General features: G+C 36.4%; 2 protein-coding genes across 2 annotated transcripts; both read left to right on the forward strand.

The window, feature by feature from the left end:
• The first annotated feature begins 618 nt into the window (after window positions 1-618).
• Window positions 619-1,158, forward strand: LOC141655638 (uncharacterized). The gene has a single exon (XM_074462707.1). The coding sequence runs from the start codon at window positions 619-621 to the stop codon at window positions 1,156-1,158; it is 540 nt and encodes a 179-aa protein (XP_074318808.1).
• A 34-nt stretch (window positions 1,159-1,192) lies between these two features.
• Window positions 1,193-12,083, forward strand: LOC141655639 (uncharacterized). The gene is made up of 3 exons (XM_074462708.1): window positions 1,193-2,556; window positions 2,749-2,889; window positions 11,534-12,083. Exons 1-3 carry the CDS (start codon window positions 1,193-1,195, stop codon window positions 12,081-12,083), a joined length of 2,055 nt encoding a protein of 684 aa, XP_074318809.1.
• Window positions 12,084-16,249: the final 4,166 nt, after the last annotated feature.

Consider the following 16,249-nt stretch of genomic DNA (forward strand, 5'->3'; position numbering starts at 1 on the left):
GTTAAAGTTGTCGTTAATTCAAGTGAAGGCAAGCTTTGGGAAATGAGAGAGTGAGAGAGCAGGACGAAGGAGAATCTGGAAATCAAATTGTGAGAAAGAGTGTGCTAACAATGGTAAAGAAACACAAGCACAAGGTGTGGGATAAGGACCAATCAGCATGAAGCATATGGAGGCACACGGATTGATGAGCTGGCTGTGTTAGTTAGAATAGGCTAATTGAATTTGTATATAAAGAAGAAACACAAACTCTGTAAATTATCTGATTCATTTTCATTCAATAACAAACACATTTTATTTACTCTTTCTCTCTCAACAAATATCTAGCTACCTCAAGCTACTCTAATGGCTTCCATCACCATTAATGGAGTTTCATCATCAAGTTTGATGATTTCACATGGTATCGTAGAGAAGCGAGGCTAAGTCCTGTCTCTTGATCCAGCTAATCATCTCGTTTTTCTTGATCAAATCGTTAATTCGTTCGTCTCCTTTTCGCTTAATTTCGCTTCTTTTCAATTAAATTTCTCACAAAATCAACAAAAACACAAAATCAAGTTTATTTTTCAGTTTTTTTTTACAGAAAATCACAAATTAATCTGTTGCATTACATTACTGTCAACAATGACTATCTCTGAATCTGTTGATCAATCGTCTTATCGCAATCCTTATGATGAGCCGCTTTTCCTCTCTCAATCTGATAATCCGAACATGTCGCTTGTTAATTCTCATTTTAATGGAAAAGATTTCATTAATTGGACTCGTGGAGTAGTTCTTGCGCTCGGATCTAAGAACAAAGAAGGTTTCATCAATGGCGCCATTACTGTGCCTGAAATTACGTCAGCTAAGTACAAGGCTTGGTTGCGTTGTGATTACATGATACGCTGCTGGATTCTCAGTTCCATGACTCCTGAGGTCAAGAGTGGATTCCTATCTGCTAAATCAGCGAAGCAGCTGTGGAGTGAGATTCAGGAACGATATGGCCAGTCCAATGCACCTTTGTTGTTTCAATTGAAGAAAGAGTTGCGAAATTTAGGTCAAGACTCTGATTCTGTTGTTGAGTACTATAACAAACTTAAACGTCGTTGGGATGAGGTCGAGGAAGTAGAAGGAATACTGAATGCACTTGTGGTAAGTGTACCGCGTCTTGAAGAAGATCGTTGATGCTTCATCTCGTGAGAAGGTTCTGATGTTTTTAATGGGATTGAATGAGACATTTGACACATTAAAGACTAATATACTGTCAATGGATCCTTTACCCACAGTAAATAAGGTTTACTCCTTTGTTCAACAAGTAGAGAGTCAGAAATCAATCTCTATCATGAATCAACCTACTACAGATGTTAATGCGCTGGCTGCTAACAGAGCTGGATCAAATCAAGGTAATTGGAATGTATGGAGAAGAGATGGAAAGAAACCTAAGTATGAGGAACGTTGGTGTAATAACTGTCAGAAGAAAGGTCATACTCTTGATACCTGTTGTGATCTTAATGAGGATCAGAAGATTAGTTATCTGAATAGGAATGGAGGTGCAGGACAGTCAGGGGGACAAAGGTTCAAGAAGCAGAAGCCTCACAACAGTTATAAACCTCACAACAATTATAAGTCTGCAAATAATGCTGAGCTTCAGGAAGATATGCCTTTTGATTTAGAGAGCAATTCTTCATCTGCACAGTTTCAGAAGTTTGATCAAGGTTCTACTTCTCATTCTCATAGCAAGATTGACAAGGATCTGGTTAATGCTGTCTGTTACCAGGTTCTAAGTGCAATGCAAGCTAGGCTTAGTGGACCAGTAGATTACTCCACTGCAACTGTCAATTTTGCAGGTAAAATACTTGCCTCAAATGCTGTTATTTCTCCCAAATCCAAGACTAATGTTGTTGAATGGATATTAGACTCAGGAGCATCTGATCATATGTCATCTCAGAGACATTTATTTACCAACATTAGGAAGTTAAAAACACCTGTTATGGTTGATTTGCCTGATGGATCAACTAAGTTAGTGAATTTTGTAGGAGATGTCAGAATAAGTCCTAAGATCACACTACATGAGACTTTATTCATTCCTGATTTCAAACATAGCCTACTTTCTATAGGAAAGTTAATGACTAATCATGGTTTAGTCACTCAGTTTGATGCTAATTCCTGCATTATACAGGACTCTGAGCACCACATCTTGGCTGTAGGGCACAAAGATGGAGGTTTATACAAATTGCAGCATCAGTCAATGCAAAATGCATCTTCTCATTATAGCACTAGTTATAATAAGCATACTACTGAGGAATCTGTTAGTAGTTTCAATAAGAATTTAAAGAAATCTGAATGTTTGCTTTGTAATAGCGAGGATAGGTGTAAAGCACATAGTGCTGTGGAGCTTGCTCATGCTCGTTTAGGACACACCTCTGCTGTAAAACTAAGACATATTGCTGGTTTTAATACATCAGATTTACAAAGTTATTCCTGTGATGTTTGCATTATGGCTAAATTGCATAAATTGTCTTTTGAAAGGGATCTTTCTAGAGCCACTTTGAAATTTTGGGCTCATTCACATCGACCTATGGGGTCCTTACAAAGTTGCTTCACTCACTAGAGCACACTATTTCTTGACTATAGTTGATGACCATTCTAGGGTCACTTGGACTTTCTTGTTACAAGACAAGACACAAATTAGTAGGATCAGTAGAAATTTTTACAATCAAGTTAGAACTCAATTTGGGAAATGTATCAAGCTTGTAAGGAGTGATAATGGAACAGAGATTATACAAGGTTCCTGTTTAGAGTTGTTTGCCTTAAGAGGCATTGTCCACCAGAAAAGTGCCCAGGTGTTCCTCAACAGAATGGACGAGTTGAGAGAAAGTATAGGCACCTTGTTGAAACAGCTAGGGCCATGATGCTGTATGCTAATCTACCCAAGAGGTTTTGGGGAGAATGTTTACTTGCTGCCACATATATTATCAATAGATTACCAACTGTCATTTTAGGGTGGAGGACACCTTATGAGTTGTTACTAGGGAGTGTGCCCACCTATGATCATCTCAAAGTCATTGGTTGCCAATGTTTTGCTCTAATTCCAAGCAAGCAAAGGGATACGTTTCAGTCAAAAGGAAGGAGATGTGTCTTTATAGGCTATCCTCATGGTCAGAAGGCATACAAATTATTTGATTTGGATACTCAGAAGATTTTAATTAGCAGAGATGTGGAGTTTCAAGAACATGTTTTCCCTTACAAATCAAATCAAACAAAAACCACAATGCCATTCATTGAGAACACTTCCTTTCTACTTCCAATCCAATTTTTTGGATCGATTTGATGAAGAAATCACTATTACAAATCAGCAAAATACAAATAATTTTATTTCTAACACTAATATGTTGGAGCTTGTGTCCTCCACAAATTAGTGTGATAACATTTGTAAATCTCTTACAGGTTCACAAGGGTATACTTCGTATATTTAATCAGTTGATTAACGTTTACCTAATAACGGTTGGCTTGCTAGAAAGTTTGACGTTATTATCATACAGATGGTGGTGATCAACTGGTCCCTAAAGGTCACACCTATAGGATGTGTTTGAGAGATGTGGTTATAGAAATATGATCACATTGATGCCCAATATGAATAAACAGTTAGTCAATGTGTTGATGAGACAATTATTTAATGAAGATTAAATAATATTAGTTGAGACGAATTAATCAGAATTAAGTAAATTAAATATAATAAGTTATATTTAATTAAATGTATGTAATGTTAGCTTGGACGAATTAATCTATTAATTCGTAATTAAATGTAATCGGTTATATTTAATATCAACAAGTTGAATGTGTCATAGTGGTAATAGTGAGGGTACACAAACCAAGAGGTCATGGGTTCGATCCTCACTAGATAACAATTTACACATTTTATACATTTTTGTATACTACCAAAATATTTTTGGTAGGTAAATAAAAAAACCGAAAATAAGAGAAAGAGATCTCTTATTTCGGTTAGGGTAGCCGAAAAATAGAAAAAAAATATCTCCCCCTTATTCTCACTTAATTTCGGATATAATAAGTGAGAAGGAGATCATTTTATAACCTAATTTTTCAGCATTTCTCTCTCATCTATCTACATACACAAAACCCTAAATATTTTACAGAAAATTGGGGATCTCATTCTAGCAATTTGAGGGGTATTTCTCGGAGCATCTTGGGTGCAACTAATAGGCGAATATCATTGCGATATTGTTCTTAGGCCGAATTAGCAAGGACCAAAGGTTGATTTCTTCATTCTCTATTTTGTTTATGTAATTTAATTTTATGACTAGCAATCATCGTCATTAAATTCGTTATAATTCTTTAATAATAAGGGAAGTATACAGATTATTTCCCACAAGTGGTATCAGAGCTAAGGCCACGAATTTTAATTTTGATGATTTTCATAAAATTGTATGTAAACAATGAGGAATTTCGGAAAAAAAAAAATTAGGGTTTTTCGGCTGAAATTTTTTTTGGCCGAGTGAATTTTTTTTTCCAGACTGTTTTTTTGTTTTTTCTTTTGCTTGATGATTTATTTCCAATTTCATCTTTTATATCATTGTTTTAATAAGTTAAAATTATCATATGAAGAATTGGTAGATTTTGATTTAATGAAGATTAAGTTAAAATACAAATAGAATTGTCATGTCGATGATACAAGAACTTGTTTTTGCTATATAGTTTTAGCATATAAGATTAATCATGTTCATTAATTCATTTGCTAAATCATGTTCTAAATAGCAAATCAAATATTTTCTTCATCGTTTTTGTTTTAGGGCTTTTTGCCGCAAAAAAAAAAATAAAAGGAGGCATTAGGGTTTTTTGTTTTTTTTTACCATAATTTTTTCCTTGCTTCTGCTACTGTTCACGGCAGGTTTTTTTTTAAAAAAAAAAAAAATTATGGTTTTTGCTGAAAAACCGAGACTTTTTCATAGGTTAATTCGTTTTTTTGAGTTACCGTATGAAAAGAAAGTTTTTTTGTTTTTCTGGTATTTTTTAGCCGTGCTGAAAAAAAGAAAAAAACTTGTTTGTTCAGCCGAGACAAAATAAAAAATGGATTTTGTTTTTTTTTGTTTTGTTTTTGGCCAATTAGTTATTGTGAAACGGTTCACAATTTAAAGATACCTAATTATTTTAAAGCAATTTAAAATTTTGACGGATTGAATTCATATTACAAGTTTAATATGGATTAAGAATGAAATTAATGTGATTAATTGAGGAATTGTCACTTAATTTGATTTAAATAGGTGGTTTGGATAAATTAATCAACATAATTAAGGAATTGTGTCATGTATGGTTAATTTATTTTAGTTGATGCATTTTATTTTAATTTTGTTGAATGAATTTTTTTTACGTATTTTTGCAATCGGTTGTAATTTGTAATACTTAGTGTGGCCTTAGTCAAATTAGGTTTTCGTAATGAAGGAAACATAATTTTTAATGTAATTATGAGATCTCGAATCTTCTTTATTTTTAGTTTTGGGTTTTGAAATTAGATTGTAATAAATAGGTTTATTATGTAATTTTAATTATTGTAATTTCAAAGAAGACTAAAGATGGAGATTGGAGCTCACTCCCGCTACATGGATCAAGATGGAACATCAAGACAAGCTTCTCGGGTCCAAGGATGGATTCCAAACTTGTATTTATTGTTCATTTTGATAGGATAGGCCACACTAGGACTTTTACTGTTTTTACATTTTTCATTCTTATTGCTTTTCATTCACATGTTAGTTTATGCATCATATTCTGCCTAAAACCAAACCACCTACTATTAAAATGCATGAAAATTGACTCATATAGGTTGTATGTTAGTTTTCATGGACATACAGATGTCACAGACTTATTAAGCAATCACCTTAGTTTATTCATTCACGCATGCTAGATATTAGTTCACTTAAAATGAATTAAAATAAAGTTGATGGGATCTTTCTCTAAAACGGAAATTGAGATTAGTCTTTATAAGGGCAAACAACTATGAATCCCTTCTTCGTCGGTAGGCATAATATGACCCCTTCTACGTTGGGTAAGTAGTTTGTGTTGACTTAGTTTATATCAACATTATAGTCCGAAGAGTTTCTCGTGATTATAATGGACTAAAGATAGAATTTACAGAAATTTATCGACCAAGAATTCTAAAGGTAGAATTAGCCAAGAGGTGGGCTTATCAATTTACAGAAATTGAGTCTTGGGATCATTTATATAATTCTTGAGAAAGGTCAATTGTATAAATGCATGAGTCTTCGCGTTATAACAGTATTGCATTAGACTTAAAAATCAAATCGATGCATAGGCTTATTATTCAATTTTCTTTTCGCAGTGTAGAACACGTTAATTTCTTATTACAACAAATGGCTGGAAATAACGAAATCCCAATGCCAAGTGCCACACTTGATCGCGCGTCTGGCCGAAAGTTTTTATGGACAACATGAATCAGTTCACACGTCTGAAAAATGACGGGTCCAACTTTGCGGACTGGGAGGCAGCACTACGGAATGCTACCATTGCTGACGGTAAGCTCAGGTACTTAACTGAGCCAATACCGGTCAACCCAGGCCCCAATGCAGGAGTCAACGAGTCACTCGCTTATAGTGACTTCGTTATGGAAGCGGGTGCAATAAAGAACGTACTCATCTTTGCAATGGAAACCAATTTGCAGAGACGCTTCATTGCTCAGGGTGCAAACAAGATTTTCACCACGCTCACTAACGAGTTCTCAAAGGCACCGAGAATCGTACTTATGAGCATACCTGTCGCTTCTTTGATGCGAAACTCCAGAAGGGCCAACCGGTTAGCCCACACATTCTTCACATGATTGAGAATGTCGAGGAGCTGGAGGCACTTGATTGTAAAATCAGTGAGAGCATTGTCATAGATCGAATGCTTCATTCTCTTCACGATGGTTTTGCCCTTTTCAGGGCGAACTACTACATGAATGACTTGAAAAAGAGTCCTCATGAGCTACACTCCCTTCTCGTACAGACCGAGAAGGATATGAAATTGAGTGGGAGCATGAAGCAGGATGTTCTCATGATTTCAAACAAGGGTAAAGGTATGGGCAAGGCTCATGGCGACCTAGCTGTAGGTAAGCCAAAGTTTAAAAAGCCAGGAAACGGTAAGAGTGCGCCTGGTGAGACTAGTGGCTCACAGGGCAAGACAAAGAGCAAGGGCGGTGACATTGAGTGCCACCATTGTCACAAGACTGGACATTGGAGGAGGAACTATCCCGTGTACCGTGAGGACATCAAAGCAGGCCGCGTCATTCCTGTTGGTATGTCATCTTATATTCATATGATTGAGATTAACCATACAAGTTTCGGAACTTGGGTACTTGATACTGGTTGTGGTTCTCATCTGTGTAATAATTTGCAGGACCTAAAGAACATCATACCTCTCGAAAAGGGTGATGTGGACCTGCGAGTCGGGAATGGAGCACGAGTTGCTGCAGTCTCGAATGGAACATATGTAATCCAACTCCCTAGTGGTTTTGAGTTATTTTATATAATTGTTACTATGTACCCAGTTTATCTAAGAACATTATTTCTATTTCCGTACTCGATATAAACGGTTTTGCATTTTCAATAAAGGATAATACATGTATTTTCTTTTTAATGAAATGATTTATGGCAAAGCAATTTCCATGAATGGAATTTACATCTTAGATCAAACCACAGAAGTATTACACGTGAATAATAAGAAATTAAAGGTTGGTGACAAAGATCAAACCTATCTATGGCATTGTCGAATGGGACACATAAATGAGAAACGCGTGAAGAAACTCGTCGATAATGGGATTATTCTCGCATTCGAATTTTCTACATATGGCACGTGTGAGTCATGTCTCATTGGCAATATGACTCGAATTTCCTTCAAAGGTGTTGGAATGCGCGCTAGTGACCTATTAGGACTCATACATACTGATGTTTGTGGACCTATGTCAATTACCGCTAGAGATGGCTATAGATATTTTATCACTTTCACGGACGATTTGAGTAGATACGGATATGTCTACTTAATGAAGCATAAAAGTGAGTCCTTTGAGAAATTCAAGGAATACCGAACAGGGGTTGAAAACCAACTGGGTAGAAAGGTTAAAGCACTCCGTTCAGATCGGGGTGGCGAATATCCTTCAAATGAGTTTGATCAACACCTTAAAGACTGTGGAATCGTTTTGCAGTTAACTCCACCTGGAACACCTCAATTAAATGGTGTGTCCGAATGGAGAAATCGAACCTTACTTGATATGGTTCGATCCATGATGAGTCACACGGTAGTGCCTGATTCATTATGGGGTTTTGCGCTTTGTCACCTGCTCTTATACTTAACCAAGTCCGACTAAAGTCATCGACAAGACTCCATATGAAATGTGGAAGGGAACGGTCCCTAACTTGTCCTTTATTCGGGTTTGGGGCTGCGAGGCTTATGTCAAGTGGAGACACGAGGTTAAGCTCGGCCCGCGATCGGTCAAGACATACTTTATAGGTTATCCAAAAGGAACATTTGGTCATTACTTCTATTCGCCTACCGAACATCGAGTTTTTGTTGCGGCTAGTGCGACGTTCTTAGAGAAAGAATTTCTCAAGAACAAGACGAGTAATAGAACCTTCGAGCTGTTGGAGATTCCAGAACCAACAACCGAGGAACGGATGGAGGAAGTTGCTCCTCCAACTGATGACACGTTTCATATTCCTGAGGAACCTAGGAGGTCGGGTAGAGTCTCTAATCCTCCGGACAGATACATTGGTATGGTCGAGGAGAATGAAGTTTTACTCCTTGAGAGTAATGAACCCGCTACCTATAAAGGTGCTATGACCTGTTCCGACTCCAAGCTATGGCTCGAAGCCATGCAATCCGAGATAGACTCCATGTATGAGAATGACGTATGAGATCTAGTTGATTTACCTAATAAGGTAAAACCTCTACAGTGCAAATGGCTTTACAAGATAAAGCGTTACAGAGACGCGCAACCGAGATACCTATAAGGCACGACTTGTGGCAAAAGGTTTCACTCAAGTGCACGGATTGCATTATGATGAGATTTTTGCACCCGTAGTCATGCTACGTTCCATTCGGATAATCTTAGCGATTGCCGCTTTTCATGATTATGAAATTTGGCAAATGGATGTGAAAAACACCTTCTTAAACGGTTATTTGGAGGAAGAGTTGTACATGGTGCAACCCGAAGGTTTCATAGATCCCGAACATCCTAAGAAAGTATGCAAGCTTAAGCGCTCCATTTATGGACTTAAGCAAGCTTCTCAGAGTTGGAATCATCGTTTCGACCAGGTGATAAAAGAGTATGGTTTTACTCGATCGGTCGAGGAACCATGCTTATATATCAAGTCGAGTGGGAGCAAGATTGTATTCTTGATATTGTATGTCGATGACATACTCTTGACTGGGAATGACATTCCTCTCCTATCTTCGGTTAAAGAATGGTTGAAGAACCATTTCCAGATGAAAGATCTGGGTGAGGCACAACGCATTTTGGGAATCCGTATCTACCGAGATAGATCACGACGGACGTTATCACTTAGTCAGGAGTCTTATTTGGATAAGATTCTTGATAGGTTCAGCATGACCAACTCCAAGAAGGGGAACCTTCCAATGACGTGTGGGATGCAGTTGAGCAAGTCTCAAGTCACCCACGACGCCTGAAGGGGTTGAACGCATGAATCGTGTTCCTTATGCATCGGTATAGGATCAATCATGTATGCCATGATATGCACACGTCCGGACGTGGCATATGCATTGAGTATGACGAGTCGGTACCAAAAGAATCCCGGTACCTACGGAGGACTAAGGATTGGGTATTGACTTATGGAGGAGATACTAAGCTATGCGCAACCGATTCTGTGATGCTAGCTTCCAAACCGATCTCAATTGGTTCGTCTTCACTCTTAGTGTGTTGTAGCGATTCTACTACTTGAATCGTTGAATTATGATAAGCATGTAGGGCACGTCATTTCCATGGGAATTAAACGTGTTCCTGAGTTGTAGTACTTGATTATGGATTTGATACATTATCTTTTTCATATACTATTTATAACTTCATCGTTTTATTATAATATTTTGTTTTTCATGTGGATTGTAATGACAACATTGAACGCCACAAAGTGAACTGAATTACATTATATTTGTTTTGGTCCGTAATCGCCAATGTGAGCTGATAACTCCGGCTATTATATTGTGCAGTCGATTGATGGTGGGTTCAACGAGCCATAAGTCAAACGGTTGACTGATCGATCACGGATGCGAGATTATAACGATACCTCGTAGGACAACTTTTTGTGACAACGTAATGGAGTCCTAAATGTTTAAAACATTCGGTGCCAGGTCGTGGATAGGACATGCATTGTGTTCCTAGAGTCGATTCTTTTGACTATCGACTGTCTCTTGAGATTAAGGCAATTTTTGGGTGACTTTGGTTTCTTTCTCACGGTCTGCCGTAACTGGAGGCTAAGTAGATTTTTTCTGGGTCATTTCATACTGTGCTTACATCTGCAGGATTCGAGTTGAGGAAAATATCCACAAATTAGTGTGATAACATTTGTAAATCTCTTACAGGTTCACAAGGGTATACTTCGTATATTTAATCAGTTGATTAACGTTTACCTAATAACGGTTGGCTTGCTAGAAAGTTTGACGTTATTATCATACGAATATGCGGTGATCAACTGGTCCCTAAAGGTCACACCTATAGGATGTGTTTGAGAGATGTGGTTATAGAAATATGATCACATTGATGCCCATATGACTAAACAAAGTTAGTCAATGTGTTGATGAGACAATTATTTAATGAAGATTAAATAATATTAGTTGAGACAATTAATCATGAATTCGTAAATTAAATATAATAAGTTATATTTAATTAAATGTATGTAATGTTAGCTTGGACGAATTAATCTGTTAATTCGTAATTAAATGTAATCGGTTATATTTAATATCAACAAGATGAATGTGTCATAGGGGTAATAGTGAGGGTACACAAACCAAGAGGTCATGGGTTCGATCCTCACTAGATGACAATTTACACATTTTATACATTTTTGTATACTACCAAAATATTTTTGGTAGGTAAATAAAAAAAACCGAAAATAAGAGAAAGAGATCTCTTATTTCGGTTAGGGTAGCCGAAAATAGAAAAAAAATATCTCCCCCTTATTCTCACTTAATTTCGGATATAATAAGTGAGAAGGAGATCATTTTATAACCTAATTTTTCAGCATTTTTCTCTCATCTATCTACACACACAAAACCCTAAATATTTTACAGAAAATTGGGGATCTCATTCTAGCAATTTGAGGGGTATTTCTCGGAGCATCTTGGGTGCAACTAATAGGCGAATATCATTGCGATATTGTTCTTAGGCCGAATTAGCAAGGACCAAAGGTTGATTTCTTCATTCTCTATTTTGTTTATGTAATTTAATTTTATGACTAGCAATCATCGTCATTAAATTCGTTATAATTCTTTAATAATAAGGGAAGTATACAGATTATTTCCCACATAATACACACAATACTAGTTCAGCAACTGTTGATCCTGTCATTCCAGTTAGCACTGATCAGCTCAGTGTTTCTTCTTCACCAGTTGTTGAAACTGTTGTCCCTACTATTCCAAGGAACACTAGCAGGGTCAGAAGTGTCCCATCCTGGTTGAAGGATTATGACTGCCCAACCTTGTCTAAGTCTACTGGTGCAACTGCAGTCTCTTCTGGTGCAGCTTTTTCTATTCTTGATCAAGCTTCTTACCCTGCACATTTGTTGAAGTCACTGAATAATGTGATGTCTGTGGTAGAGCCTACCACATACAAACAGGCCAAGCAGAATCCTTTATGGGTGGTTGCCATGTCCAAAGAGCTTGCAGCATTGGAATCAAATGGCACTTGGACTGTCACTGATCTTCCACCTGGTCATAAACCTATAGGTTCCAAGTGGGTGTACAAGATCAAATTTAATCCTGATGGCACGGTGGAGAGGTATAAAGCTCGACTTGTTGCTAAGGGTTACAATCAAGTGAAAGGGAAGGATTACAAAGCTACATTCTCCCCTGTTGCTAAGTTCTCTCTTTGTTAGGGTGCTTCTAAATTTGCTTCCATGAGCCACTTTGGCCAATTTATCACTTGATATAAACAATGCATTCTTGCATGGTTTTTGGATGAGCTGGTGTATATGTCTCCCCCTGAGGGTTACTCAAAAGCTGCACCAGGACAAGTTTGTCACCTAAAGAAATCAATCTATGGACTCAAGCAAGCATCTAGGCAATGGAATATTGCCTTGACACAATTACTGATATCTTTGGGATTCTCACAATCCAAACATGATTATTCCCTATTTACCGGAGAATCTAAGGGCTTACTCTCGGTTGTGGTTTATGTTGATGACCTTCTTCTAACAAGCACTGATAAGTCTTTCCTACTTGTGCTTAAGCATAAGTTGCATGTTTGCCTTCACTATAAAAGATTTGGGGGAAATCGGATATTTTTTGGGACTAGAAGTCACCAGAAATAATGAAGGATTATTGTTACTAAACCAAAGGAAGTATGTTCAGGACACGCTCACCGATGCGGAATGTTGAATTGCAAGCCGACTATGTTTCCTTTGCCTAGAGGTCTCAAATTGGCTCGGACCAAGGCAAGTTATTATCCGATCCCGAGATATATAGGAGAATTATTGGGAAATTGCTATATCTTAATCTCACAAGACCCGACCTCTCTTATGCTACACAACATCTCGGTCAATTTACTGAGTTCACCTAGAGAACCTCACTGCAAGCAGCATTCATGTTACGAGATATCTTAAGGGTACTACATGGGCTGCTTTATTCTACCTAGCAGGAGGTGAATTGGTTCTGAGAGGTTACTGTGATGTTGATTGGGGAACATGCCAGACTTCTTGCAGATCACTTACAGGTCAATATGTATTTCTTGGTGATTCATTAATCACTTGGAAAACAAAGAAGCAGAAAACAGTTTCTAAATCTTCTGCAGAGTCTGAATATCGGGCTATGTCTTATACTGCTGGTGACTTAACATGGTTGTATGGGTTGATCACTGATTTCAGGATACATGTTCCTTTGCCAATCACTTTATACTGTGATAACAAAGCAGCCATTCACATTGCAGCCAACCCCGTTTTTCATGAGAGGACAAAACACCTCAATATTGATCATCACTATGTTCGTGACAAAATACAAGAGGGTTTTATTGCCACGATCATTTACTGAACCGGACTGCAGTTGGTGATCTACTTACCAAGCACTTGGGACAGACCACAACATATGTTTTGGCTTCCAAGTTAGGATCGCATTTCCTCTCAATGCATTCCAACTTGAGGGGGGATGTGAGAAAGAGTGTGCTAACAATGGTAAAGAAACACAAGCACAAGGTGTGGGATAAGGACCAATCGGCATGAAGCATATGGAGGCACACGGATTGATGAAATTTGGTTTGTGTTAGTTAGAATAGGCTAATTGAATTTGTATATAAAGAAGAAACACAAACTCTGTAAATTATCTGATTCATTTTCATTCAATAACAAACACATTTTATTTACTCTTTCTCTCTCAACAAATATCTAGCTACCTCAAGCTACTCTAATGGCTTCCATCACCATTAATGGAGTTTCATCATCAAGTTTGATGATTTCACACAAATGAATGAATTGGGGAAGAAGGGGAATCTGGAAATAGGGTTATTAATGAGTTAGTTAGGGTATATATGTTAATGAGGGTAATCTTGGTATTTCGCCTAAATCGGAACTTAAAAAGTCGGAAAATAAGAAAAACGTTGTTCGGGATAAAAATACGGTGGTGATTGGGGAGTATACGTTCAAGTTCGGGGGTTATTTGTAAAAATGAAAATACGAGGTGGTAATTTGTAAAAAATCGCAAATACGTGGTGGTTATTTGTAATTTTTCCTAATATTATTTACAAAACCACTTTGGAGAGTTAGGGCGATCCACAATAGAGGTTTGTCGATAAAGGTTTGCGTCTTTTTAGAGGTTTGTTGACAAACCTCTCTATTGTTGGGAATGAGGGTTGAAGTTCATAGATGAGAATGGTTACATATTTCATATTTGTATACAAGTTTGTGGGATGACATGTGACAGTGGTAGTCCCAAATGTCTCCAACATATGAGAGAAAATAAATGAATAATTTGAAGTGGGTCCTATAACATGAACCTTAAAAATGTTTGTCTATTGTTATGTATGAGTTTTTTTATTGGAAAGGTTTGTTAATTTGATTATGTGTCATATGACAAACCTCTTTAAAAGTTCATCTATTGTAAATGCCCTTATTTCCATGCCAAATTTGATTGCCATTGCTTCAACAACATTGACGTTTTCCATTTGGTTCATTTGTCTTACACCACAAATTAATACGTCACCGTCAACATCTCTTATTATTATACTAAAACCTGTACCCCACTGATGAAAGATAGCATCATCACAATTTATTTTCACAGTATCAATCGGAGGAGCAATCCAATATATTATAATGGGAGTTGGTAAATCGGGTGTCGAGCAAATTGGAATGAGTTTATATTGAGCCATCGAGTAATTACGAGTCGTAGATACAACATGTTCCAAAAACCCAGGTTGGGGATAATAATATGCTGCTTATCCCATAACTCCCAAACTTGTCGGGCGAATGAACAATACAACATGACATGTAGAATATCCTCCTCCTTTTTTGGACATCGAAAATATTCATCCTCTACCACACAATGTCGTATGGTGAAAGCTAGTGACGAAGCTAAAAATTAACCTAGTGGGGGCGAAAATTTCAGCGGGGTCGAAAGGGTAATGTTCTAAGAAAAAGTCGAAATTTTTTAACTAAAAACTGTGAAATTCCCGATCGTCAGGCGGGGCGAACGCCCCTGCTAGCCCCCATAACTCCACTATTGGTTAAAGCAATGTTAATTGGAATGACACCGGTTATTAATTTCCATAGAAAATGCTTGACTCGGGGAAGCATCTGCATATACCAAAATCCAAATCCTTCACAATTTATGTGAGTATTTCTTTAATTTTTAAGTAATTTGTACTCCGTATTAATTTAGTTAGCCAAAAACTTGCTTAAATAATTTTCTGTATTTCTTCTAATTTTTAATTTATAAGTAATTGATGCTGTTTCAGTTAGCCAAAATATTGCTTAAATATTTCTTTTAATTTGTAACTCATCATAACATCCCCCTACTACTAAGAGAATAAAAGTTCTCTTAGTTTTCCCTCCAAAAAGCATCTAGCTAAATAAGGTAATAAATACAATTTTCTTTCATTACATTATCATCTTTTCAATAAATATATTCTTATAAATAAACTCTAATTTTTAAAATAAATTCATAATTGTGATTTTTTCATTAAAATAAAATAAAATTGATATTAAACTATAAAGTATAAGTTGCTAAATTTTTCAGTAATGCAATAATTATTACTGTAGAGAATAACTAAACACATACTTATTATTAGCTTCGTGACAAAAAAAAAATTCACAAAAAAAAATTCACAACTTAAATAATTTTTTTTATTAGTTTTCCATTTTAATTTTTTTTGTTTCATATCAAAATACAATGGAGTGAACTGATAAATATTAATGAGGTGCAAATTTAAAAAGTATAAATCCTCCTATATACTAAGTGAATACAACTTTTCTAAAGTTTTTCCTTTAAAGTGCTCAAACTTATATATGAAAACAAATTAGATTTTAATTTATTAAACTAATTTTTCATTTAAAATAATCTATACATAAAAATTGTATCTACTATTATTAACTTCGTGACGAAAAAAGATTTTTTTTAAAAATAATTTGATGTAGTTAAATATTTTCATAAGAAACACAATTTATGGAATTATTTAATTCTTTTGATTAACTTTAATACTAGTTATTTTTTATAAAAATTCGTGAGATATAAATGAAAAATCTATACCTAATACACTAAAAATTAAAAGACCTATATTTACCGCGTATTTGCGCGGGATCTACACTAATTATTTACAAATTACAACTTGTACAACTTACAACTTACAAATCCCATAATAAAATTCTTGACATCCCGCTAATCCTTCCTATCTTTCCCGCCATCCAACCCCTCATCTTATCCAATACAACGTCGTTTTGAACCCTTGAACCCTTCTCCCACACCATCTCAAAATACCAACACTACCCTCTCCCAGGACTCCCACCCACCCACCCCCATACACCTCCACCAAAACCACACCACTCACAAGAGCAAAGCT

This window comes from Silene latifolia, chromosome 5 (genome assembly GCF_048544455.1).
Source record: "Silene latifolia isolate original U9 population chromosome 5, ASM4854445v1, whole genome shotgun sequence".
Taxonomy (NCBI): domain Eukaryota; kingdom Viridiplantae; phylum Streptophyta; class Magnoliopsida; order Caryophyllales; family Caryophyllaceae; genus Silene; species Silene latifolia.

What these genes read in the sequence shown, in the direction of transcription:
- LOC141655638 (XM_074462707.1), top strand. Translation starts at nt 619, where the DNA reads ATGACTATCTCTGAATCTGTTGATCAATCGTCTTATCGCAATCCTTAT.
- LOC141655639 (XM_074462708.1), top strand. Translation starts at nt 1,193, where the DNA reads ATGGGATTGAATGAGACATTTGACACATTAAAGACTAATATACTGTCA. An exon ending in CATTCACATCGACCTATGGG is followed by an intron (nt 2,557 to 2,748) that starts GTCCTTACAAAG and finishes ATAATGGAACAG; the next exon opens with AGATTATACAAGGTTCCTGT. An exon ending in ACAGCTAGGGCCATGATGCT is followed by an intron (nt 2,890 to 11,533) that starts GTATGCTAATCT and finishes ACACAATACTAG; the next exon opens with TTCAGCAACTGTTGATCCTG.